Genomic DNA, 21,826 nt, shown 5'->3' with positions numbered 1-21,826 from the left:
TCTTCTAACCCAGTGCTGCTTAACCGGGGGCCAATTTGCCCCTCCAGGGGATGCCTGGGGGCATTTTTAATTGTCATGACTGGATGAGGGTGCTAATGCTATCTAGTGAGTGGAGACCAGGAATGATGTTGAACACTGCACAATGATGCACAGGGCAGTCTTTCAGAATAAAGAATTATTTAATCCGAAGTGTCAATAGTGGGGCGCCTGGGTAGGCTCATCGGTTAAGCATCTGCCTTGGGCTCATGATCCCAGCGTCCTGGGATCGAACCCCACATCGGGCTCCCCGCTCAGCGGGGAGTCTGCTTCTCCCTCCGTTGCTTCTCCCTCCCCCCTGCTCGTGCTCTTTCAATAAATGAAAATCTTTAAAAATTAAAAAACAAATTAAAAACCCCGAAGTGTCAACAGTGCCAAATTTGAGAAACCCTGATGAAGCCTATTCATACAGCTTTAACCAGACAAAATTGCCTCACCGGGCAGCATCTTCCATGCGCTGCTTCCTCGACCCCAGGAGGAAGAGCAGAAGTGGTAAGGATTCCAGGATAGTTTTTACCTTCCCCCTTTCACCTATTGCTCCTCTCTTTTCTCTCAGCAGCATCCTGCTTGCCCACCCATACCAGCCTTACAGCCTCAATGAGTTAAAAGCCTGGCCGGAAAATGGACCAATTGCCGGTCAAGAGCTCGAGTCTAGGGGCGCCTGGGTGGCTCAGTCGTTAAGCATCTGCCTTCAGCTCAGGTCATGGTCCCAGGGTCCTGGGATCGAGCCCCGCATCGGGCTCCCTGCTCAGCGGGAAGCCTGCTTCTCCCTCTCCCACTCCCCCTGCTTGTGTTCCCTCTCTCGCTGTGTCTCTCTGTGTCAAATAAATGAATAAAATCTGTAGTTCCCTAGAGAAAGGAAGTTCTCTCTTCTCGTGGTGAGGGCTGGAAAATCTGCCAACACGAAGAAAGATTAGTTTCCCAGGCTCAAAAAAAAAAAGAAAGAAAGAAAGAAAGAAAGAACCTGATTCGCTGTCACTAACTTTGCATCTTAAAGGAGGAAGGAGGAGAAGGAAGTGGAGGGTAGGTTCGGGTCAGACCCACCCCTGGCCGTCCTTCGCGCTCGCAGCAGAGGCCGTCCTGGGCTCCGGGGATTTCCTCCAGGGACCCGAGGTGGGGAGCAGCGGAGAGCGGGGTCCCAGTAAGTCTCCAGGAACTCACACTCGGGCCGGTGGGGGGTTCCAACTCAGAGGGAGCGCAGCTCCACCGCTGCACCCCAGCCGGGACGGTGTCCCCACTTCCCCCGGTCCTAACTTGTGTTCTTTGCGAGGGATCCGTCTGGAGGCTGCAGGGACCTCGCCGGAAGGAGGGCGGGGAGCGGCGGGGATCAGATCTCGTGGAGACCGAAAGGAAAGACCCCTGCTGGCCGGCAGGGGGCGCTGCGCTCCGCAAAGGGACTCGGGCTCCCCCCTTTGCTTCTACAGTGTCCTCAGAGAACATGTTAGCTGTGCACTTCGACGAGCCGGGAGGACCAGAAAAGCTTTACTTGACGGAGGTAGCCAAGCCCAGCCCAGTAGAGGGTGAAGTCCTCCTGAAGGTGTCGGCCAGCGCCCTGAACCGGGCCGACTTACTCCAGGTACCCAGGGGTCAGGCAGTGGCTGGGGCAGGGTGGGACTCCAGGGCCTTCGATAAACATTCACCAGACCGATGAAGGAATGACCTAGGGCACTGCCTGTAACTTTCATCAAGATGTGTCTGCAGAATGTGTGCTGGGGGTTCTAAGACAATATACAGGGAAATTTACAAAGCAGCATCTACCCTCTGTTAATCCATCATCTGCTCAGTCTTCCAGATAAGAAGATGGGAACTATCATTTGTTCAGGGGGTTGTGTGTTAGGCCTTGCTCTATCTCATTTACTCCTAGGCAACCCTGCTTACCATTCGCATTATACAGATAAAGAAACAGAGTCAGAGGTTAAGTAATACGTCCAAGGCCACAACACTAGTAATCGGGGCAGCTGTGATTCAAATCCAGGGCTTTGTTGTGGATCCAAAGTCTGCATTCTTTCCACGCTGAGGCTCCCGGAGCTGGCAGGGGACTGACTGTACTCTATGAATCTTCCTTTTTTCTGCTGTTTGAAACACTAAACTGAGCCAGCTGCATTGATTGGGTAACTGAGAAATGTGTGCCAGAATCACCTGGGGCACGTTTTCTTTTCTTTTTTAAAAGATTTTATTTTTATTTATTCATTTATTTGAGAGAGAGAGCATACACAAGGGGAGCAGCAGAGGGAGAGGCAGTCCAACCAACTGAGTCCCCCAGGAGCCCCCGGGGCACTTTTCAAAATAAACATGACCAATAAATAAATAAATAAAAATAAACATGATCAGGGGCCACCCGGGTGGCTCAGTTGTTAAGTGTCTGCCTTCGGCTCAGGTCATGACCTCAGGGTCCTGGGATCAAGCCCCGCATCGGGCTCCCTGCTCCGCGGGAAGCCTGCTTCTCCCTCTCTCACTCTCCCTGCTTGTGTTCCCTCTCTAGCTGTGTCTCTCTCTGTCAAATAAATAAAATCTTAAAAAAAAAAAAAAAATAGGGGCACCTGGGTGGCTCAGTTGGTTAAGCGTCTGCCTTCAGCTCAGGTCATGATCCTGGAGTGCCGGGATCAAACCCCGAGTTGGGCTCCCTGCTCACTGGGGAGCCTGTTTCTCCCTCTCCCTCTGCTCCTTCCCCTGTCTGTATTCTCTCTCTGTGTGTGTGTCAAATAAATAAAATCTTAAAAAATAAATAAATAAATAAACATGACCAGAACCCAGGCATGTGTACTTTGAAAAAGCTCCTCAAATGGTTCTAGGGCACACTCTTGGTTCAGCCCCTCTGCTCTGAAGCCTCCAGTCAGAGGTTCTGAGGATTGCAATGAGTGAGTCCAAAGCCTGGCACTTAATATATGAGAACAATCATTCAGGAGTCCATGGTTTTGTTCCTAGTCCTGCTACTGATTTACTTTGTGACTTCGGTCAAGGCATTTCCCTGTGCTGGGCTTAGTTTCTCCATTTGTAAAACAAAGCGTTTAGATAAAGTAAATAGCTAAGGACCCTACCAGTTATCTTATTTGAATTACTTCTCCTGTCTTTTCCTGACTTACAAAACCTGACTTCATCCCAATTTTTCTGAGAAAAAGAGGGACTATTGGAAGGGGGCCAGGGATGGTGACGCACACATTTCTGATCATGCTCACCACTTAGTGCACCCCTCTTTCTGCAGAGACAAGGCCAGTATGCCCCACCCCCAGGAGCCAGCAGCATTTTGGGACTGGAAGCATCTGGACACATAGCAGAGCTGGGGCCTGCCTGCGGGGGGCACTGGAAGATTGGGGACCCAGCCATGGTTCTGCTGCCCGGCGGGGGACAGGCTCAGTATGTCACTGTCCCTGCAGAGTTCCTCATGCCCATCCCAGCAGGACTGACCCTGTCCCAGGCTGCAGCCATCCCGGAGGCCTGGCTTACCGCCTTCCAGCTGTTACATCTCTTGGGTGAGGAGGCCCCCCACATGCTCACCCCATACAGTGTGGTTCAGTTACTTCATGACTCAGCCACCTTAAAACCCAGCAGTCCTCTGGCGCAGCTTTGGCCTGGCCACTGAGCCACACCCAACCCCAGCGCCTCGCCCTAATGTACTACCAATAGTACCAGGTTCTCCTCAATACCATGTTAGCAATGGCCTGATGTTGAGGCTGATAATCATGGTTAGCAGATGGAAAGCCTGGAAAGCACTGGATAGAAGACCTGTGTGTATATCTTCACACTAGACCCACCGGTAGTCCCAGCAGCTCAAAGTCCTGCTGAGCTTCTCTTTGCGAGCCCTAGTGCAGTAGAAGGGACCAGTCAATCAACTTTTATTCCTCCTCAATCCCCCTGAAGCCAGCTAAGAGCTGATGGGGGGGGGAGCCTAAAAAGACCAGGTCCCTGCTGTCAGGGAGTGCAGTAAACCTGGGAAAACAAGGCATGTACAGGAATTAGACAACCATAGAGTTCAGAAGATGGCCTTATCTCTACAAGAGAAACTCAAGATGGCGGGGGAGGTGCCTGGGTGGTTCAGTCGGTTAAGCATTTGCCTTTGGCTCAGGTCATGATCCCTGGGTCCTGGGATCGAGCCCTGCACCCTGCATCGGGCTCCCTGCTCAGTGGGGAGTCGGCTTCTCCCTCTACCCCACCTCCCACTCGTGCTCTCGCTCTGTCAAATGAATAAATAAAATTAAAAAAAAAATTCAAAATGGGAACAATTAGTGTGGGCACAGGTGGTCAGAGAGGGCTTTCTGGAAGAGAAGGACTTGAAGGGTGGGTGAAGGGTGGGTAAAGTTGAGATGTGACAGAAGGCAGGCCAAGGTGACTTAAGAGAGTGTCAAGGTGAAATCTTCCACTCAGAGTGAAGGATGATGATTATCATCTGTGAAAGATGAGACTGGGACTGGATTTTAGTGGCCTTGAATGGCATGTTGCCTGGACTTGATGCAAAAACCAACTGAGAACCACTTTATATTTTGAGGAGAAAGTGACATAATGAAAGCTCCATTTTAGGAAGAGGAGCCTGGTGGTTGCTTGTGGTGCCTGGATCATTGAGACCAGTTGGAGACCAGTTTCAGACTGAAGAGGAACTGGCTTCAGGTGGTGACTGACAGTGGGAATGATAGTTAGGCTTATTAAGGTATATGTCAGAGATGTGCGTCTTGGGATTATTTCATAAGTAAAACAGATTATGGATGTGGCTGCTAAGAACTGTTTAAAAAGGTTGTTTCCCACTTTAACAAGAGGCAGTAAAACAAAAAAGAGCTGTCATGTTCTCTTAAGAAAGCAAGAGGTTTGGCATTTTGTGGTCCGGGGCCAGGTGCATGTGGTAGAATATGCCTGCATGGGGAATGTGTAGCACTTGCAAAGTAAAGACAATGGTTCCTGTACTTTGTGCCGCAGGAAACGTTCAGGCTGGAGACTTCGTGCTAATACATGCAGGATCAAGTGGTGTGGGCACAGCTGCCATCCAGCTCGCCCGCATGGCTGGAGCTATTCCTCTAGTCACAGCTGGCTCCCAGCACAAGCTTCAGATGGCAGAAAAGCTTGGAGCAGCTGCAGGATTCAATTACAAAGAAGAGGATTTTTCTGAAGCAGCACTGAAATTCACCAAAGGTAAACAATAGCTCCTGCAGCCCAACAGGAATTTCAGAGATGATTCAGTCAAATCCTTACCAGCCTGAAGTTTGTCAGTGCTCTGGATCTGGCTTGCCTCTGTTAATGCACAGCAGCTGCCCAGCCAAATTCTAGCACTCTGGTGTTTGATCTCTGGAGACAGGCAGGCAGTGTTTAGGACTAAAATGTTTCTGTGTGCATTCTTGTAAGTGATAACATTAGACACTTTTTAGAAACCGGATGAATCACAGAGAGTTGGACTAGAATTATCCAAGTCACTCTGCAATGAGTTAACAGGAGCTTAGTGTGGTCATAGTAGGGTTAGGATGGTAGCTCTCTAAATGGGTAAGCCCTCTGTATTCCAAAGCCAAATCTGTATATTTTTGGCTCATCCCTTTCCATTTTTCCACATGAGTTAAAAACGAGACATGAAACCAAAGCTTGTAAAACTACGATTCAGATAACCCAGTGTAGACACTTTATAATTTAGATGTGAATCTGCCTGCCCTGTAGACTGGGTGGCTCTCCCCTGTTCTGTTCTCATTCGTGCCTGGGTGCCAGTGGATTCTGTACTTACATGGGGATCAAGAGAGAGACCAAGTCATGGTGTTGCCCCATTTCCCTCTTGGCTTTGGCTGTGGCTAGGAATCATAAAAGATGAACTACAGCACACATGTATGATAGAGTTCAGCTATCTAAACTCCATCTACAACGTTTCTGTGAGCGGTGTTTCTAGTTCCAACCTATAGATTTACCACTTGCACCTATATATACCCATATATTCACAAATATACCATGGAATCACTTTGCACAAAGCCTTCTGTGTCTGATGAGCATTACAAATCTGTGTTTCATGTGAAAGGTGCTGGAGTCAACCTTATTCTAGACTGCATAGGTGGATCCTACTGGGAGAAAAACGTCAGCTGCCTGGCTCTTGACGGTCGCTGGATTCTCTATGGTCTGATGGGAGGAACTGATGTCAGTGGACCTCTATTTTCAAAGCTACTTTTTAAACGAGGAAGTCTGATCACCACTCTGCTGAGATCTAGGGACAAAAAGGTGAATGATGAGTGAAAAGAAAACGTGATATAATTATTACCCACAAAAGCGTGGTGCATTTACGTAGCTCCAAGAAAGGAAGACCTGACACATCATATGTTAGAGAGCCTATGTAGAAACCTGCTCCCCCCCCTCCATGGATAAATAAGTAGCCATTTTCACAGAACTCATTAATAAGTGGTCAGTAGAAGTCTCAACATCTTGGAAAGAAGGTAGCTAACACTTCACATACAAACTCTCTAACAGAATGAACAAAGCATTGACAATATTAGGAGATATATTTCTTTTTTTTTTTAGAATTACTGCAGGTTTTTTTTTTTAAAGATTTTATTTATCTATTCATGAGAGACAGAGAGAGAGAAAGAGGCAGAGGGAGAAGCAGGCTCCCATGGAGCAGGGAGCCCAATGCGGGACCCGATCCCAGGACTCTGGGATCCTGACCCCGGCCGAAGGCAGACGCCCAACTATCTGAGCCACCCAGGCGCCCTGGAGATACAGTGCCAAGATGTTGTCTTTCAAAGGCTGAACTCTTCTCAGTGTGCTAAGAAAGGTGAATAAGGTTAGTTAAGGCTCTACCTTCAACAGATTGTTACTGAAATCTTTTTGTGGTACTTTAGCAGGTGCCAGACTGGAGAATGTTTCCCAGCCTAGGGTTTCACACCTGTGTGGTAGCAGAGCTTAACCTCCCTTTTGAACTGAGCCTATAGAAGTCCTGTCTGTGGCCGCCTCCTGCTTTAAGCCCTGTTGTCAGTGCCACTAATATTTTAGTGCAGGATTCAGTCTTTTCTCTGGTGCAGAAGAGAGGTTATACATTTGGGGGCGTGCACATACATGCTGGTAGGGAAGGGGTTAGGTACCCCCTATGTGCATTTTCAGATGGCGTCTACATTTCAGAGAGCACAAAGGCTAATTAGCAGGATGGGGAGCGGCAAGGTGAAGTCTCCGTCTAGACTGATGATCTCCTTTTCCTTAAGTACAAGCAAAGGCTGGTGGAGGCTTTCACAAAACAGATCCTGCCCCACTTCTCCACGGAGAGCCCCCAACGTCTACTGCCGGTGTTGGACAGAGTCTACCCCGCGGCTGCAATTCAGGAGGCCCATGCATACATGGAGAGTAACAAGAACGTGGGCAAAATCGTCCTGGAACTACCGCAATGAAGGAGAAGGCTTTCCTAGGACAAAATGAATGAAAGTCCATAGTACGCAGGAAAGAGATCGCGTGTTAGTCCGGGCCACCCTGTAACCCACTGGCCCTCCCCTGGCCTCGCCTACTGATCCGTGTAAAGCCGATCTGAGAAAATAAAAGAGTCAATTTGAGGGGTTGCCCTCTCACTGTGGCGGTCCCAGACCGCGGACTGGGGCCGCCCCGGGCGGGAGTGGGGTGAGTGTCGCGACCGCCGCCATCGTAAGGATTACAGCAAAGGCCCGAACAGTGGGAGCTCCACTCGTGCTGCTCCAGGGCCGAGGGTTCCGGGTACGGGAACAGCGTCGGCCGCCACCACTACACGACGTGCCACAACTCCCTTAGCTACCCTCTGCGCAGCACCAGAGGCCCGAGGCCACCTACCCGCGCCCCTGCTCCCGCGACGCGCCCCTCAAAGAGGCCGGCCCCACGCCAGGCCCCGCCCTCTCCCGCAACTCACCGGGGCGCAGCCCCACCTCGTCCGACTCTCCTGGCCCCGCCCCCTCTGTGCAGCCTCCTTTGCTCAGGACCGTCCGACAGGAACACCGCCCCTTCTTAAGCCAGGTCCCGCCCTTTCCGGTGCGCAGCTCAGAAAAGCGTCTGGAATGCTCGCCTTTCATCGTTCCGGCCAATTTTTCGTCTCGGGTTCATTTTGCCCCGGAGTCTTTTCGAAAGGGGGTGCTACGTCAGCACGTCTGGGCGTGAGACGGCGATAATCCGGCGTGTCGTAAAAGCTTCCGGCGGAGGTTGGATGTTGATGTCCTGGACTTGACGCGGTGTTGCGGTCCGGTAGAGCGAGCTCCGGGGGTGTCCCGAGGAATCCCAGTGTTTGCTGCGGTAACCTTATCAGCCCGCCAAGATGGCGATGCAAGCGGCCAAGAGGGCGAACGTGAGTATCGGGGCCTTCTGCGGAAGAGGCGGGGACCTCCCTCCTGGACTTTCTTAACGGTGTGGCACTGTGTATTTTGCCCCTCCTGGGTTCCCCAGGCCATAGTAGCCCAGACTTTACTGTGTTATCATTTGGAGTTCCATCCTGGCCCCATCCTTACGGATATGCTCCTTGAGCCCCAGTTCCGCCTTCACCCCTTTTGAGAGTTCCCTCGATCTCTTATTCTGGTGTCAATGATAGTGTTGGCCCTACAGTCTTTGTTGTTTGATCTGCACCTAGGACTTGGCGACAGGATCTTCTCCGCCCCAAAGTCAGTAGCACAGACGAGTCCCCAATAAGTAACCTAATACCTCACAGGCAACCAGAGCCTGGGATTCTCCTCAAGTCACGGAGCTTTTTGGATCCTTAATTAATGTCTTAATATTTTTGAACACCTACTATGTATCAGAATTGAGAGATAGGAAACAATTCAGAAGTTAAATTTACTGAATACCTACTGTGTGCCTGCCACTAGTCTACGTATTGGGGATACAACAATGAATAAAACAAAAAGCCCTTCTGTTTACATTCTAACGTTAGAGAATGGGGTATTATAGAAACCTAAAAAAAAACTGTCTCAAGAAAAAGAGGGTAGGTCAGCTGTAAGGCAGAGAGATATAGGATGATGAAGACAGAAAATTGGACATGGTGAGATGCAGAATTTTGGTCACCTTGATGATCATTCGGTGGATGAAAACTTGGTTGCAGTGGGATGAAAAGAGGATGGAAGTTAAGAAAATTGAGACAGCTCTTTCCACAAGTTTTTATGTAAATAGGGAGTACAGAGATTGGATGATAGTTGACTTTTTCCTCTTTTAAGATGTGTGGTATAAGGTGTATTTGTATGTCAGAACGATCTGATAAAGTGTGAGAAATTGATGACGTGGGAGAAGGATGAGATAAGTTCAGGAGTGAAGGTTTGGAGTAGACAATAATGAGAGGGAGAGGGGGTGGATATGGATGAATTTAGATTGTTGGGTTTAGTGACATGAATATAAGGTACTTAGCATTCGGTCATACATACTTTCTTCCATAAGCAAGAGGCAAGATCAACTCCTGGGATAGGCAGGGAAAAGGTTACAGCCCAACTCAGATGTTAGAGGGAGTGGTGGTGGTAAGGTTTAAAAAGAGAAAGTGTGATACAGTGTCTTACAGAGTGAGAAAACAGATTTATGAGAGAAGTGTATTATAATTGGAAGTGTTGATTGTCTATTTGAACTCAGTTTGAAATCTTAAATCTAAAACTTTATTGTACTTATTTGTTGACCATTTGTCACCACTAGTAGTCTGAGGGGAGGGATTAAGTATCCTCTTTCCTTTTATACAACACTTAGCTTAATGCCTTAAAAAGCTGAGAGTTTAATAGTGAGCAAATTAATATCCAGTATGTAATTGAATATGTTAATAAGAACATCGGAGTGAACTCTAGATAGGAGATATATATTTGAGTCATCAACTTACTGTGGAAACCATGTGTGTGGTTAAGAGATGGAAGAGGGTGTAGAATTAAGGCGAGTATACAAAGGGTCAAAAAGGAGTCTAAAAGTAAAACTCTGTAGAAGAGGATTTTTTTTTTATTAAAGATTTTATTTATTTATTTGAGAGAGAGAGAGAGAGAATGAGAGACAGAGAGCACAAGAGGGAAGAGGGTCAGAGGGAGAAGCAGACTCCCCACCGAGCAGGGAGCCCGATGTGGGACTCGATCCCGGGACTCCAGGATCATGACCTGAGCTGAAGGCAGTCAGTCGCCCAACCAACTGAGCCACCCAGGTGCCCGAACAGGATATTTTAATGGCAAGAGTGAGAAGAACTAGCCAGAGAGGTAGGAGCAAGCCAAGGAAATAAAGTGTCAAGAATAGTCAACAGTGTCAGAAGCCTCAGAAGTTAAGTGTGATGATAATTGCATACCGCAGTTAAAAGGTCTTAATGCCAGGTGCCTGGGTGACTCAGTCGGTTAAGTGTCCAACTCTTGGTTTCAGCTCAGGTCTTGATCTCCAGCCCCATGTTGGGCTCTGTGCTCAGCACGGAGACGGCTTGAGATTCTCTCCCTCTGCCCCTCGCCACCCCTTTTATAAGATTTGTTAAATCTTTTTATAAGATTTTTTTCTTTTTTTTTTTTTAAGATTTTATTTATTTGACAGAGAGAGAGAGATAGAGCAGGAACACAAGCAGGGGGAGTGGGAGAAGGAGAAGCAGGCTTCCCGTGGAGCGGGGAGCCTGATGCAGGGCTCGATCCCAGGACGCTGGGATCATGACCTGAGCCGAAGGCAGACGCTTAATGACTGAGCCACCCAGGTGCCCCAAGATTTTTTTTTTCTTTTTTAAAGATTTTTATTTGTTTGTTTGACAGAGAGACACAGTGAGAGAGGGAACACAAGCAGGGGGAGTGGGAGAGGGAGAAGCAGGCTTCCCGCTGAGCAGGGAGCCGGATGCGGGGCTCAATCCCATGACTCTGGGATCATGACCTGAGCCGAAGGCAGACACTTAATGACTGAGTCACCCAGGCACCCTTTTTATAAGATTTTTTTTAAAAAGGTCTTAGCATAAAAGTATTTTCGTCAGTGCTGGGGTGGAACCTGGGTTGTGGTAGGTTGATGAGTGTCAGTGAAGTAAAGAATATGAGGTGAGTATAGACTATCTTTCCAGATGCTTGACTTTTCTTTAAAGAAAAGAGAAAAGCAAAATAGGATAGTAAGTAGAGAGCTGATAAGTTCAGGGAAGGCAGAAACCTTGCTTTTTCCCTTCACTGTGTATTCCTAATATCTAGCCTGATAGGTACATGAAGAAGGTGCTCAGTAAATATTTCTTGAATGAAGAGGGATACAAATGACTATTTGTTTTACATGACAATTGTCAGGAAATAAGCAGCCGCTCACCTAAGGAATAGAAGCCAATGATGAAGGAAAGACTACATTCAAGAGAAAGAAGATACCGTTGATTGAACAGGTTCTTGAAAAGACCAGATAAGAGTCATCAATGGGAGTTTTATTGTCTAGGAAACAGAACACTTCCCTTAGTTCTTTCCCATATATGTCTGAGGCACTGAGGACTTCTAAATGAGGTTGGAAATCCTTGTTTAACTGCAGTGACTGGAAGCCTGGGTTTTATAGTAGCCCCTTACTAGTTACTACTAATAGTCCTCCCTAAAACTCGTGCCCAGTTGCTTTTCTGAAAAGCATGCCATTTTCAGGAACATCAGATTATAATTTTTTAAAATAATTCTTATTCTTGCCTATTATGTGGGGTTTTTTTGTTTGTTTTTACTGTGAGAATTTATTATGAGAAATTTTTTTAGGTGGTAGCACTCTTGCCCCTGATTACAATAATAGTATGTATTTCTCATTTTAGATTCGACTTCCACCTGAAGTAAATCGGATTTTGTATATAAGAAATTTGCCATACAAAATCACAGCTGAAGAAATGTATGATATATTTGGGAAGTATGGACCTATTCGTCAAATCCGAGTGTGAGTCTTACTGAGACTTTTGAAATGTCGTTTCAAGAAAATGATTGTATAGAGAGCAAGGCCTGACCAAGAGCCTAGAGACTAAATGAATTGAAATCTGGGAGATGAGATTTTATTTTTTGTACAGAAAAAAATGAGACCTTCCTGATCTAGCTCAGTGAGAGCCAAGAATAATAGTTGTGAAATTAGAGAAGGCATGAAGTAGTAATGAATGGTTTGAGGGGAATGGGTGGGAAAAGAAAGAACATTTATTCCATAACTTATTATTTGTAAAATCAGATAACATACTGTGTTTTTTATATGCATTTACTCTAATTTTCTCTCCTGTCTCCTTTACTGACTCCAGAATTCCTGAATAAACTGAGTAAGGAGGTATATAAGTAACTGAGAAAAATGATTTTTTTCCCAACTACAGCTTTCTATTGAAGATTTATTTTTTATTATTATTTTTTTATTGAAGATTTAAAAGTATATGGGAGAATAATTGCAACACAAGTTCAGGTTTTTTTGTTTTTTTTTTTTAAGATTTTATTATTTTTGGGCGCCTGGGTGCCTCAGTTGGTTAAGCGACTGCCTTCGGCTCAGGTCATGATCCTGGAGTCCCAGGATCGAGTCCCGCATTGGGCTCCCTGCTCAGTGGGGAGTCTGCTTCTCCTTCTGACCCTCTTCCCTCTCGTGCTCTCTATCTCTCATTCTCTCTCTCTCAAATAAAAAAGATTTTATTTATTTATTTGAGAGAGAGAGACACAGCGAGAGAGGGAACACAAGCAGGGGGAGTGGGAGAGGGAGAAGCAGGCTTCCCACGGAGCAGGGAGCCCGATGTGGGGCTCAATCCCAGGACTCTGGGATCATGACCTGAGCCGAAGGCAGACGCTTAACGACTCAGCCACCCAGGCGCCCACAAGTTCAGGTTTTAATTAAATCTAAAAATTGGGGTTCATATCTTCAGATGATATTTATTGAACATCTACAAAATGCCATTTTTGTAATAGGTGATTTTATTTGTATCACCAACACTACAACCCTATGTGGAGGTGATAATTGTCTGGGTTTGGTTTGGTTTTGTTTAAAGATTTATTTATTTGAGAGAGAGCGTGAGTGAGCATGGGAACGGGGAGAGGAAAGGCATAAGGCGAGAGAATGCTCAAACAGACTCCCTGCTGAGCACGGAGCCCAACATGGGGCTCAGTCCCAAGAACCTGAGATCATGACCTGAACTGAAACCAAGGGTCAGACACTTAACTGATTGAGCTGCCCAGGTGCCCCGATAATTGTCTGTTTTACAGGTGAGACTACCAAGGCCCAGAAAGTACAAGTACTTTTCTAGTTTCACACAACTATTTAGTGATAAAAATCTTCTGATTCTAAATTGAATATTTACACTACCCAGATCCATAGCCAGTGATACTCTAATTAGTATAAATGGGCCACTTACCTAAGAGTTCATCTGGATTTTTTTTTAAGTTTATTATTTTTTATTTTTTTAAAGATTTTATTCATTTATTTATTTGAGAGAGAGAATGAGAGGGGGGAGGGTCAGAGGGAGAAGCAGGCTCCCTGCTGAGCTGGGAGCTTGATGTGGGACTCCATCCCAGGACTCTCGGATCATGACCTGAGCCGAAGGCAGTCGCTTAACCAACTGAGCCACCCAGGCGCCCTATTATTACTATTTTTTAAAGATTTTATTTTATTTATTTGATAGACACACAGCAAGAGGGAACACAAAGAGGGGGAGTGGGAGAAGGAGAAGCAGGCTTCCCATGGAGCAGGGAGCCCAGTGTGGGGCTCAATCCCAGGACCCTGGGATCATGACCTGAGCCAAAGACAGATGCTTAACAACTAAGCCACAGGCACCCCTTATTATTATTTTTTTTTTAATTAATCTCTGTACCTAACATGGGGGCTCAAACTCATGACCCTGAGTTCAAGAGTCACACACTTCTACTGAGCCAGCCAGGCGCCCCTGAGTGTCTCTTATTTTCTTACTTTTTTTTTTTTTTTAAGATTATTTATTTATTGAGAGAGTGTGAGCAGAGAGAGGGGCAGAGGGAGAGGGAGAGAGAATCTTAAGCAGACTCTGCACTGAGTACAGAGCCCAATACATGGTTTGATCTCACGACCCTGAGATCATGACCTGATCTGAAACCAGGAGTTGGATGCTTAACTGACTGAGCCACCCACGCACCCCTCAATATCTCTTTCTTAATAAATTTTCTTTTATGAACTGAGAGCTGCTTCTTGGCTTTTAGAACTCTATGAGATCTTGAGGACTCTCCCTTTAAATCATCACTTTCCTTCCAGAAAGTAAACCATATGCTAGCAATACATCATCATTGATACTCAAGTGGGGATGGAAATGAAGTGTTACAGACCAGCCATCCTTTTTAGGAAGTCTCAGTCCTTTGAGTATTTGATAAAAGCTTTGGACCCTTTCCACAGAACAATACATGAAACTTTTTTTTTTTAAAGATTTTATTTATTTATTTGAGAGAATGAGAGATAAGAGAGCACGAGAGGGAGGAGGGTCAGAGGGAGAAGCAGACTCCCCGCCGAACAGGGAGCCCGATGTGGGACTCGATCCCGGGACTCCAGGATCATGACCTGAGCCGAAGGCAGTCACTTAACCAACTGAACCACCCAGGCGCCCCTACATGAAACATTTTGCATATGATTTCAGTGGATACATGAAACCTAGGTTAAGAAATCCTGTTCTAAACATAAAAGAATGGTATATAGAAGGTCCCCTGACTTGGAGATCAGGAGATAGGATTCTGCTTCAGGCCCTGCAACCCTAGATGGGTTGTCTAGCTTTTTGGTTTTCTGTTCCCTCACTTGTAAGATAATCTAGATAGGCTGCGCCTTTCAGCTTTTAACGTGGAGGCAGCATGATAAATTTACTGAATTGGTTGTAAGACCTGAGTTCAAATACTAGCTGGACATTGACTAGTCATGTACAACTAGGCAAAATATTTAATCCCTCTGAGCTTCAGTTACTTATGAAACACAGTCTTCCTAACCTACTGTCTTAAAAGAATTTTTTTTTAATTACTAACATATAATGGATTATTTGTTCCAGGGGTACAGGTCTGTGATTCATCAGTCTTACACGATACACAGTGCTCACTATAGTACATACCCTCCCCAGTGTCCATCACCTAGCCACCCCATCCTTCCCACCCCCCACTACTTCAGGTTAAAAGGATTTTAATAAGGATCAAATTAGAGCATGCCTGTGAAAGCACTTTGTCATGGAGTATTTCCTTCCCAGTGTGCATTAGCCACCCCTCTTCTCTGCTCCCACAGCACCTTCTACTTTTAACACATGGTTTTGCTGTTGTCTGTGTACTTCTCTCTCCTGCCAGCCTGTGAGCTACTCCAGCACAGGTATCATATAAGTCTTTTGATTTGGGGTTGATTGCTGTTGTGCCTGATACATGTTAAACACCCCATGTATATAAAAGTAAATGAATAATACAGAAAGTGGTTGTGATGGACTTCTGAAAGTGTTAACAAAATTTATTGATAGTACACAATTAAGAGATGCTTACAGCAGTGAAGTTAGAGTGTTTCAGAAAGCCAAGGTAGATAATCAAGCAGTGGCATCTTTAGAAGGGTGTGAGTAGCTCAGGGCCTTGGTACTCTGGTCCCTCCATTTGGAATGGTTTTCACCCGGCTCATCTCCTATCCAGCTCCTCATTCTTCAGGTCTCCACGTCAGCGTCACCTTTTCCAAAGAGGTTTATCCTGACCACACTAGAGTTAAGTCATCATCCTCCCAGTAATCCCTGTCACAGCTGTCTACTTCCTTTATAATATTTCTCATCTGTATTTATCTGTCTTTCTCCCACTTGTGGATAAAGCTCCTTGAAGAGAGGGATAATGCTTGTCTTTTTCACTATTCTATTTCCAGTGCCTCTCATACAGAAAGAACACAATATATATTTGTTGAATAAATTCACAGAAGCAGGAATTTGGGTCTAAATTATAGATTGAGAAACACGTTATTTTGTTCCCTAGCTGTGATCATGCTTTACCACATATTTGGCACCTAAAACTAGGGTGACCAACCTTCCCATTTGGTCCAGGACCAAGGGGTTTTCTGGGTTGTGGACTTACTAAAACCTGGACAGTTTTGGGCAAAATGGGATGCATGGTCACCCTTCCTGGCATGTAGCAGACACTTGGTGCTTTGAAGCCCTTTTGGGGCACCTGGGTGGTCAGTCGTTAAGCGTCTGCTTTCGGCTCAGGTCGTGGTCCCAGGGTCCTGGGATCGAGCCCCACTCTGTCAAAGACACAGTGAGAGAGGGAACACAAGCAGAGGGAGTGGTAGAGGGGGAAGCAGGCTCCTGCTGAGCAGGGAGCCCGATGTAGGGTTCGATCCCAGGCAGGGCTTGATCCCAGGACCCTGGGACCATGACCTGAGCCGAAGGCAGACACTTAATGACTGAGCCACCCAGGTGCCCCATACCTTTTACTTCTTGATTACTAACGCATGTAAGGTGTAGGGCAGGTGATAGATCCTGATATGGCTGTTTGACACATGAAGCAGCTGAAGCTGAGAGAGGTTGATGCACATGATTAGGTTTTCTTATTACTACTCTGAGGTTTACCACCAATCAAGAAAATAATGTTGGCTCAGTGCCTGCCATACAGTAGGTACCAACTACATACTTTTAGAAATTGAAGTTATGATATGGTTAAGATATTAGGTTGATAATTATCAGCTAGGACACTGAGATGAGAATCTTTAAAATGGGGTTAGTACCCATCCCTGTTCTAGTTCCTAAGAAGATATAAGAGGAACAGATAACTTTTGATTTATTTATTTTATTTTATTTATTTATTTTTTAGCTTACAGGAGAAAGAATTGGTGAGAGAATTGGTGGGAGAGAGTAGATCTCCGTTTTTCAAATGCTTATTAGCACTTGTGTCCATGGTGCTGTGAAAGAAAAATGAAATATAAGACCTTTCTTGCCCAGTTAACAAGAACTAAAATATTATGTGTTTTTTTTTTTTTAAGATTTTATTTATTTGACAGAGAGACAGCGAGAGAGGGAACACAAGCAGGGGGAGTGGGAGAGGGAGAAGCAGGCTTCCCGCGGAGCAGGGAGCCCGATGCGGGGTTCGATTGTGACCTGAGCCGAAGGCAGACGCCCAATGACTGAGCCACCCAGGTGCCCCTCTTTTTTTAAATTTGTTTAAATTAAAAAAAAAATTTTTTTTTCAAGCTAATGCATTCTTGAAAATGCAAAAGTCAAAAGTCCAAGTCAAAAGTCCAAGAGTTGGGGTGTCTAGGTGGCTGGTAGGAAGAGCACACCGATTCTTGATGTGGGGTTTGAGCTCCGTGTTGGGTGTAGCCATTACTTAAATAAGTAAATTAAAAAAAAAAAGGTCCAGATATTGTTAGACTATTCCCAGAGAGTAAGGAATATTATAAAATCCCTCCTTGGGCCCATTCAGCCTGACAACCTGTAAGCATTCAGGGACACTGGCACCCTCCGACCACCCCAGCACTCTGTACCTCTCCCATCCCCTTTTACAGGAAGTAAGCTCTGACCAGGGCCCAACTCTGTAGTCCTGTCCGAGATCAAATTTTAACAGATACTCCCTTTCCCATGGCCTGCTACCTTTGCTTGACCCTATGTGGGGACTATGACAGGTGGAGAGGCAGCCCACGGTCTTAAACCTTATTCCACAGTTGGCACTGGGTGGCTAGAACACAGATGGAGGGGTCCATCTTTATCACACTGGGAGCATAAGCTGAGTGGGACCTGTGCCCACTGCCCCCACTGACAAGCACATGGCCATCTGCTGCCTGCAGTTTGTTGCTCTTCACACTTCCCTACCTCCCTGCGGAAGGAAGCTGGTGAGGTGAAGAGAGGATGTGGCAAGGAAAACCTACACAAGCAGCAGCTCCGTATCCACAAGCAAGGTCCAGCTTCCACTTCTAGCCACCTTCTACCCTGGCAGGCAGATAACCCCTCCCACAAGCACACTCTCTCCCACCCATGTCTGCCAAAGCTCTGCCCTTTTCCCGGAGCCAAACAGGGCTGCATAATGCATGGGAGTGCATATATTATTAAAAATGAGGGGCGCCTGGGTGGCTCAGTCCTTAAGCTTACCTGCCTTCGGCTCAGGTCATGATCCTGGGGTCCTGGGATCGAGCCCTGCATCAGGCTCCCTGCTCAGCAGGAAGCCTGCTTCTCCCTCTCCCACTCCCCTTGCTTGTGTTCCTGCTCTCGTGCTCTCTCTCTCTCAAATAAATAAATAAAATCTTAAAAAAAAATGGGGTGCCTGGGTGGCTCAGTTGTTGAGCGTCTGCCTTCAGCTCAGGTTGTGGTCCCAGGGTCCTAGGATCGAGCCCTGCATCGGGCTCCCTGCTCGGCGGGAAGTCTGCTGCTCCCTCCCCCACTTCCCCTGCTTGTGTTCCCTCTCTCGCTGTGTCTCTCTCTGTCAAATAAATAAAATCTTTAAAAATAAAAAATAAATGAATGTACAAAAAGTTGGGAGCTGACTGTATCACATTTTAGGAAAGCATCTTCTAAGTGGGAGAAACCACATTAACTCTATATCCTTTCCTGGCCATAAAGGATACTGTTTTCCTAGATATCATTTATAATTTTGCCATCTTTTTCATAGGGGCTTTCACCACCACCCCCTCTACAGACGCAGATAGTTTTTATTTTTATGGATTTGATAAACCTTAGTAAAATACTTCTCAGAAACATTTGTTTCCTACACTGATGGAGACTGTATTGTCTTTAACAATTGAAACTAAAGTTAGAGTTAGGGAGGGGAGCCTGGCTGGCTCAGTTGGTGGAGCACGTGACTCTTGATCTTGGGGTTATGAGTTCTAGCCCCACACTGGGTGTAGAGATTGCTTAAAAAATAAATCTTAAAATTAGAGTGAGGGAGAAAATTAAAATGTTTAGAAACAAGGGACTAGTTACTAGGGAATAGTGTGGTAAATAATTTAAGTATTGGTTCTGTTGCATAAATGTGCAGTAGGAAAAACCTCATTCTTGACATTGCTGATTAATAGGAGCCATCACTCTTAAATACTGTACTTTTCAGCTTAAGACTGAGAATTGGGGGCGCCTGGATGGCTCAGTCAGTTAAGCATCTGCCTTTGGCTCGGGTCACGATCTCCGCGTCCTGGGATGGAGGCCCAGTCGGGCTGCCTGCTCAGCGGGGAGTCTGTTTCCTCTCCCTCTGCCCCTGTGCACGCACCCCCCCAACACGTGCTCGCTCGCGCTCTCTCTCTCTCTCTCTCAGAAAATCTTTAAAAAAAAAAAAAAAGGACTTAGAATTAGTTCTTAGTGTGAGAAGTAGGAAAGACCAGAACAGTGCACATGAAGACTGGGACAAAGTTTCAAGCTAGTTCTTTGCTGCTAGTGCTTTGGTAGCTGTAATAGTAGTGTTGACTGAGCAAGTTTAACCTGTAGCTCTTTTACTTAAAACAGAAAACAAAAATTAACCTTAATTCAAGAAATAGTAGGCTTGGGACGCCTGGGTAGCTCGGTTAAGCATCTGCCTTCGGCTCAGGTCATGATCCCAGGGTCCTGGGATCGAGTCCCGCATCGGGCTCCCTGCTTGGTGGGGAGCCTGCTTCTCCCTCTGCCTCTGCCTCTCTCTCTCTCTCTCTCTCTGTCTCTCATGAATAAATAATAAAATCTTTAAAAAAAAAAATAAATAGTAGGCTTATCCAGCATACCTGTCCATAATGCTTATTTCCTCTAACAGTGTTCAGGTTGATCTCAAAAGACTTAAACTTCAACTCACTGTCTTTAATTGTCTATGGTTAGTGGTTTAAAAGAGTTCTGTTATTCAAGTATCAGTGCTCACGTAAATGTGTATTTTTTCCCCACAGTATTTGTTATTTATTTATAAAGAGAAACTATTCCATAGCTCAACCATCATGTATCATAGTTCAGGAACACAGGTCAGTGACAAATTTTCATGGAACTCAACCCAAAGAAATTCTTTACATGCCAAAATCACTTTGCACTCTGAAAGATACCAGCCTTTTTCATCTCCTCAAAATCTCTCATGGAATCATAATTTCTGTAGAAATCTGCATATCCTTCTTTCTTGGTTTGGCCACAGCAAACTTCTAGAAAGTTGCAACCCCCAGGGAATGCTCCAACAATATGAAATCGCAGATGCTTGGCCAGAAGGCCTCCCATCTGAAGTTTTGTCAAAGCCCTGGAAGTCATGGTAGTTATTCTCCTTAACACCCGATCTCAAACCCAGTGTCCTTCCTAACTCCGGTAAATGTGTATTTTAATTAAGTCTGATTTCACTCTGCAGGGGGAACACACCCGAAACTAGAGGAACAGCTTATGTGGTCTATGAAGACATCTTTGATGCCAAGAACGCATGTGATCACCTTTCAGGATTCAATGTTTGTAACAGATACCTGGTGGTTTTGTACTATAATGCCAACCGGGTAAGTATTAGCCACAGTCCTTATGGCATGGGGAGCCCATGTTAAGAAGTAGTGTACCGTGAGGGGAAGAGTATACTATGAGTTCTTCTCGCTAGTGCTATTGGTGACATTCATTTGACTGCAGATCAGTAACTTAACTCTGGTGCTTCCCACATTTTAGGCATTTCAGAAGATGGACACAAAAAAGAAGGAAGAGCAGTTGAAGCTTCTCAAGGAGAAATATGGCATCAACACAGATCCACCAAAATAAATGTTCTCTGCATTCTCATTTTAGACTAAAACCCATAAATGACCACCATCACCCTGTTCTTATTTTTAATGTGAATGTTGGAATTTCTTATTCGAGATTCAAAAGGATCTGCTTGAAACTTTGATACGTGTTAGAATGTGTTACGTGAATAAATTTGTAACTTTTTCATGTGTTTTCTCTTAAACTTTCCCTTCTTATTTGATACCAGAAAACAGATCAGCAGTTGAACCATATCAAGAATTGTTTGGTCGTAGATGGTCAGAGACCAAGCTTCTTAAGAGCAGGGAGCTTCTTGTATTCTTAATGCCTCTGATGTCCAGTCCAGTGCTTAGCCATCAAGGGAAATTTTTAGAGTGCTGTCATTTATTGAATGTTAACAACTCAGTGAAGGTAGGTATTTGCAGATCAGGAAACCAAGGTTCATTGTGTTGGTTCAGTGAATAAAATGTTTACATAAAAAGTTGATGTAACATCAACCAGTCCTAACCACACTAGTACATTTAAATAATACTTGCCTTACAGTTAACAAAACACCTTTGTTGATATGGATACCCCATCCTTAAAGAGAAGTCAGTTCTAGAAGTGGTCATTTAGATGACAGCACGTTGTTAGAAATTTGAGAGCATGCATCTTGGGTAGTGGTGTTGGTTGTTACATGTCTAAGATTGTATTATGCGGTCTTTTCCTTTAGTTAATAAGTGTCTATGAATATCATGGACCTTAGCTCATAGTGTATCTTTGCCATAAATAGAATACTTAATGCTTATTCTTATAATCATACACTCCCATGGCATGGAAATAGTATGGTTATTACCACATTCATCATAGCTTGGCAGCTTGGAGGAGATAGTTATAATTTTCTTTTTATAGTTTAGGCATGGGCCAAATGGAAAAACATGAACCAATTGTTTTGTATATAACTATAACCCAAAATCAATTTGAAGGGTACAAGCACTGAATCATTTAAATGGACAAAAAGCATCTATTCTACTTTTAAATGCATTTAGCTTTGATATCTATCTAGACTTTAAGATAATATGGTCTTGGGGCGCCTGGGTGGCTCAGTCGTTAAACGTCTGCCTTCGGCTCAGGTCATGATCCCAGGGTCTGGGATCAAGCCCTGCATCGGGCTCCCTGCTCCACAGGAGGCCTGCTTCTCCCTCTCCCACTCCCCCTGCTTGTGTTCCCTCTCTCGCTGTGTCTCTCTCTGTCAAATAAAAAGATAATATGTTCTTTTATACTTCTGGTACTGTCTTCTCAAAGCCTACTATTGAAATTGAAGAAATTATTCCTATTAATTATGTCAGTGCTTTTTGAAAGCACTTCGTAAAAGACTAG

The 21,826-nt window shown here is 45.3% G+C and overlaps 3 protein-coding genes across 4 annotated transcripts in view; 2 read left to right on the top strand and 1 right to left on the bottom strand.

Annotated features, from left to right (window-relative positions):
* The window catches only part of FAM228B (family with sequence similarity 228 member B), a 47,244-nt gene extending 39,312 nt beyond the window's left edge, over positions 1-7,932 (bottom strand). Inside the window, exon 1 of the mRNA XM_027621662.2 lies at positions 7,856-7,932. The gene's annotated coding sequence lies outside the window, so the exon portion shown is untranslated. The remainder of the gene's footprint in view (positions 1-7,855) is intronic.
* On the top strand, positions 1,042-7,529 carry TP53I3 (tumor protein p53 inducible protein 3). 2 transcript variants are annotated; one of them, XM_027621672.1, is made up of 6 exons: positions 1,042-1,177; positions 1,307-1,612; positions 3,239-3,506; positions 4,942-5,154; positions 6,017-6,213; positions 7,188-7,529. In XM_027621672.1, the coding sequence occupies exons 2-6, from the start codon at positions 1,475-1,477 to the stop codon at positions 7,368-7,370; spliced, it is 999 nt and encodes a 332-aa protein (XP_027477473.1). In that variant the 5' UTR covers positions 1,042-1,177; positions 1,307-1,474; the 3' UTR covers positions 7,371-7,529. The 2 variants fall into 2 exon arrangements, with proteins under 2 accessions (XP_027477473.1, XP_027477472.1); XM_027621671.1 differs by having other exon boundaries at positions 1,055-1,177; positions 1,461-1,612.
* An 81-nt stretch (positions 7,933-8,013) lies between the features above and the next one.
* SF3B6 (splicing factor 3b subunit 6) lies at positions 8,014-20,660 on the top strand. The gene is made up of 4 exons (XM_027621677.2): positions 8,014-8,284; positions 11,672-11,790; positions 20,100-20,238; positions 20,399-20,660. Exons 1-4 carry the CDS (start codon positions 8,255-8,257, stop codon positions 20,486-20,488), a joined length of 378 nt encoding a protein of 125 aa, XP_027477478.1. The 5' UTR covers positions 8,014-8,254; the 3' UTR covers positions 20,489-20,660.
* Positions 20,661-21,826: the final 1,166 nt, after the last annotated feature.

The sequence above is a fragment of the Zalophus californianus genome, chromosome 8, assembly GCF_009762305.2.
Source record: "Zalophus californianus isolate mZalCal1 chromosome 8, mZalCal1.pri.v2, whole genome shotgun sequence".
Classification (NCBI taxonomy): domain Eukaryota; kingdom Metazoa; phylum Chordata; class Mammalia; order Carnivora; family Otariidae; genus Zalophus; species Zalophus californianus.
Note: the sequence above shows the minus strand (reverse complement) of the source record. Positions and strands in the feature narration are given on the sequence as shown.

Excerpts from the sequence above, each read along its gene's own strand:
- TP53I3 (XM_027621671.1), top strand. Across the intron at positions 1,613-3,238 it reads ACCGGGCCGACTTACTCCAG|AGACAAGGCCAGTATGCCCC; the intron begins GTACCCAGGGGT and ends CTCTTTCTGCAG. Across the intron at positions 3,507-4,941 it reads CCAGCTGTTACATCTCTTGG|GAAACGTTCAGGCTGGAGAC; the intron begins GTGAGGAGGCCC and ends TTTGTGCCGCAG.
- SF3B6 (XM_027621677.2), top strand. The coding sequence starts at position 8,255 with ATGGCGATGCAAGCGGCCAAGAGGGCGAAC. Across the intron at positions 8,285-11,671 it reads AAGCGGCCAAGAGGGCGAAC|ATTCGACTTCCACCTGAAGT; the intron begins GTGAGTATCGGG and ends TTCTCATTTTAG. Across the intron at positions 20,239-20,398 it reads TGTACTATAATGCCAACCGG|GCATTTCAGAAGATGGACAC; the intron begins GTAAGTATTAGC and ends CCCACATTTTAG.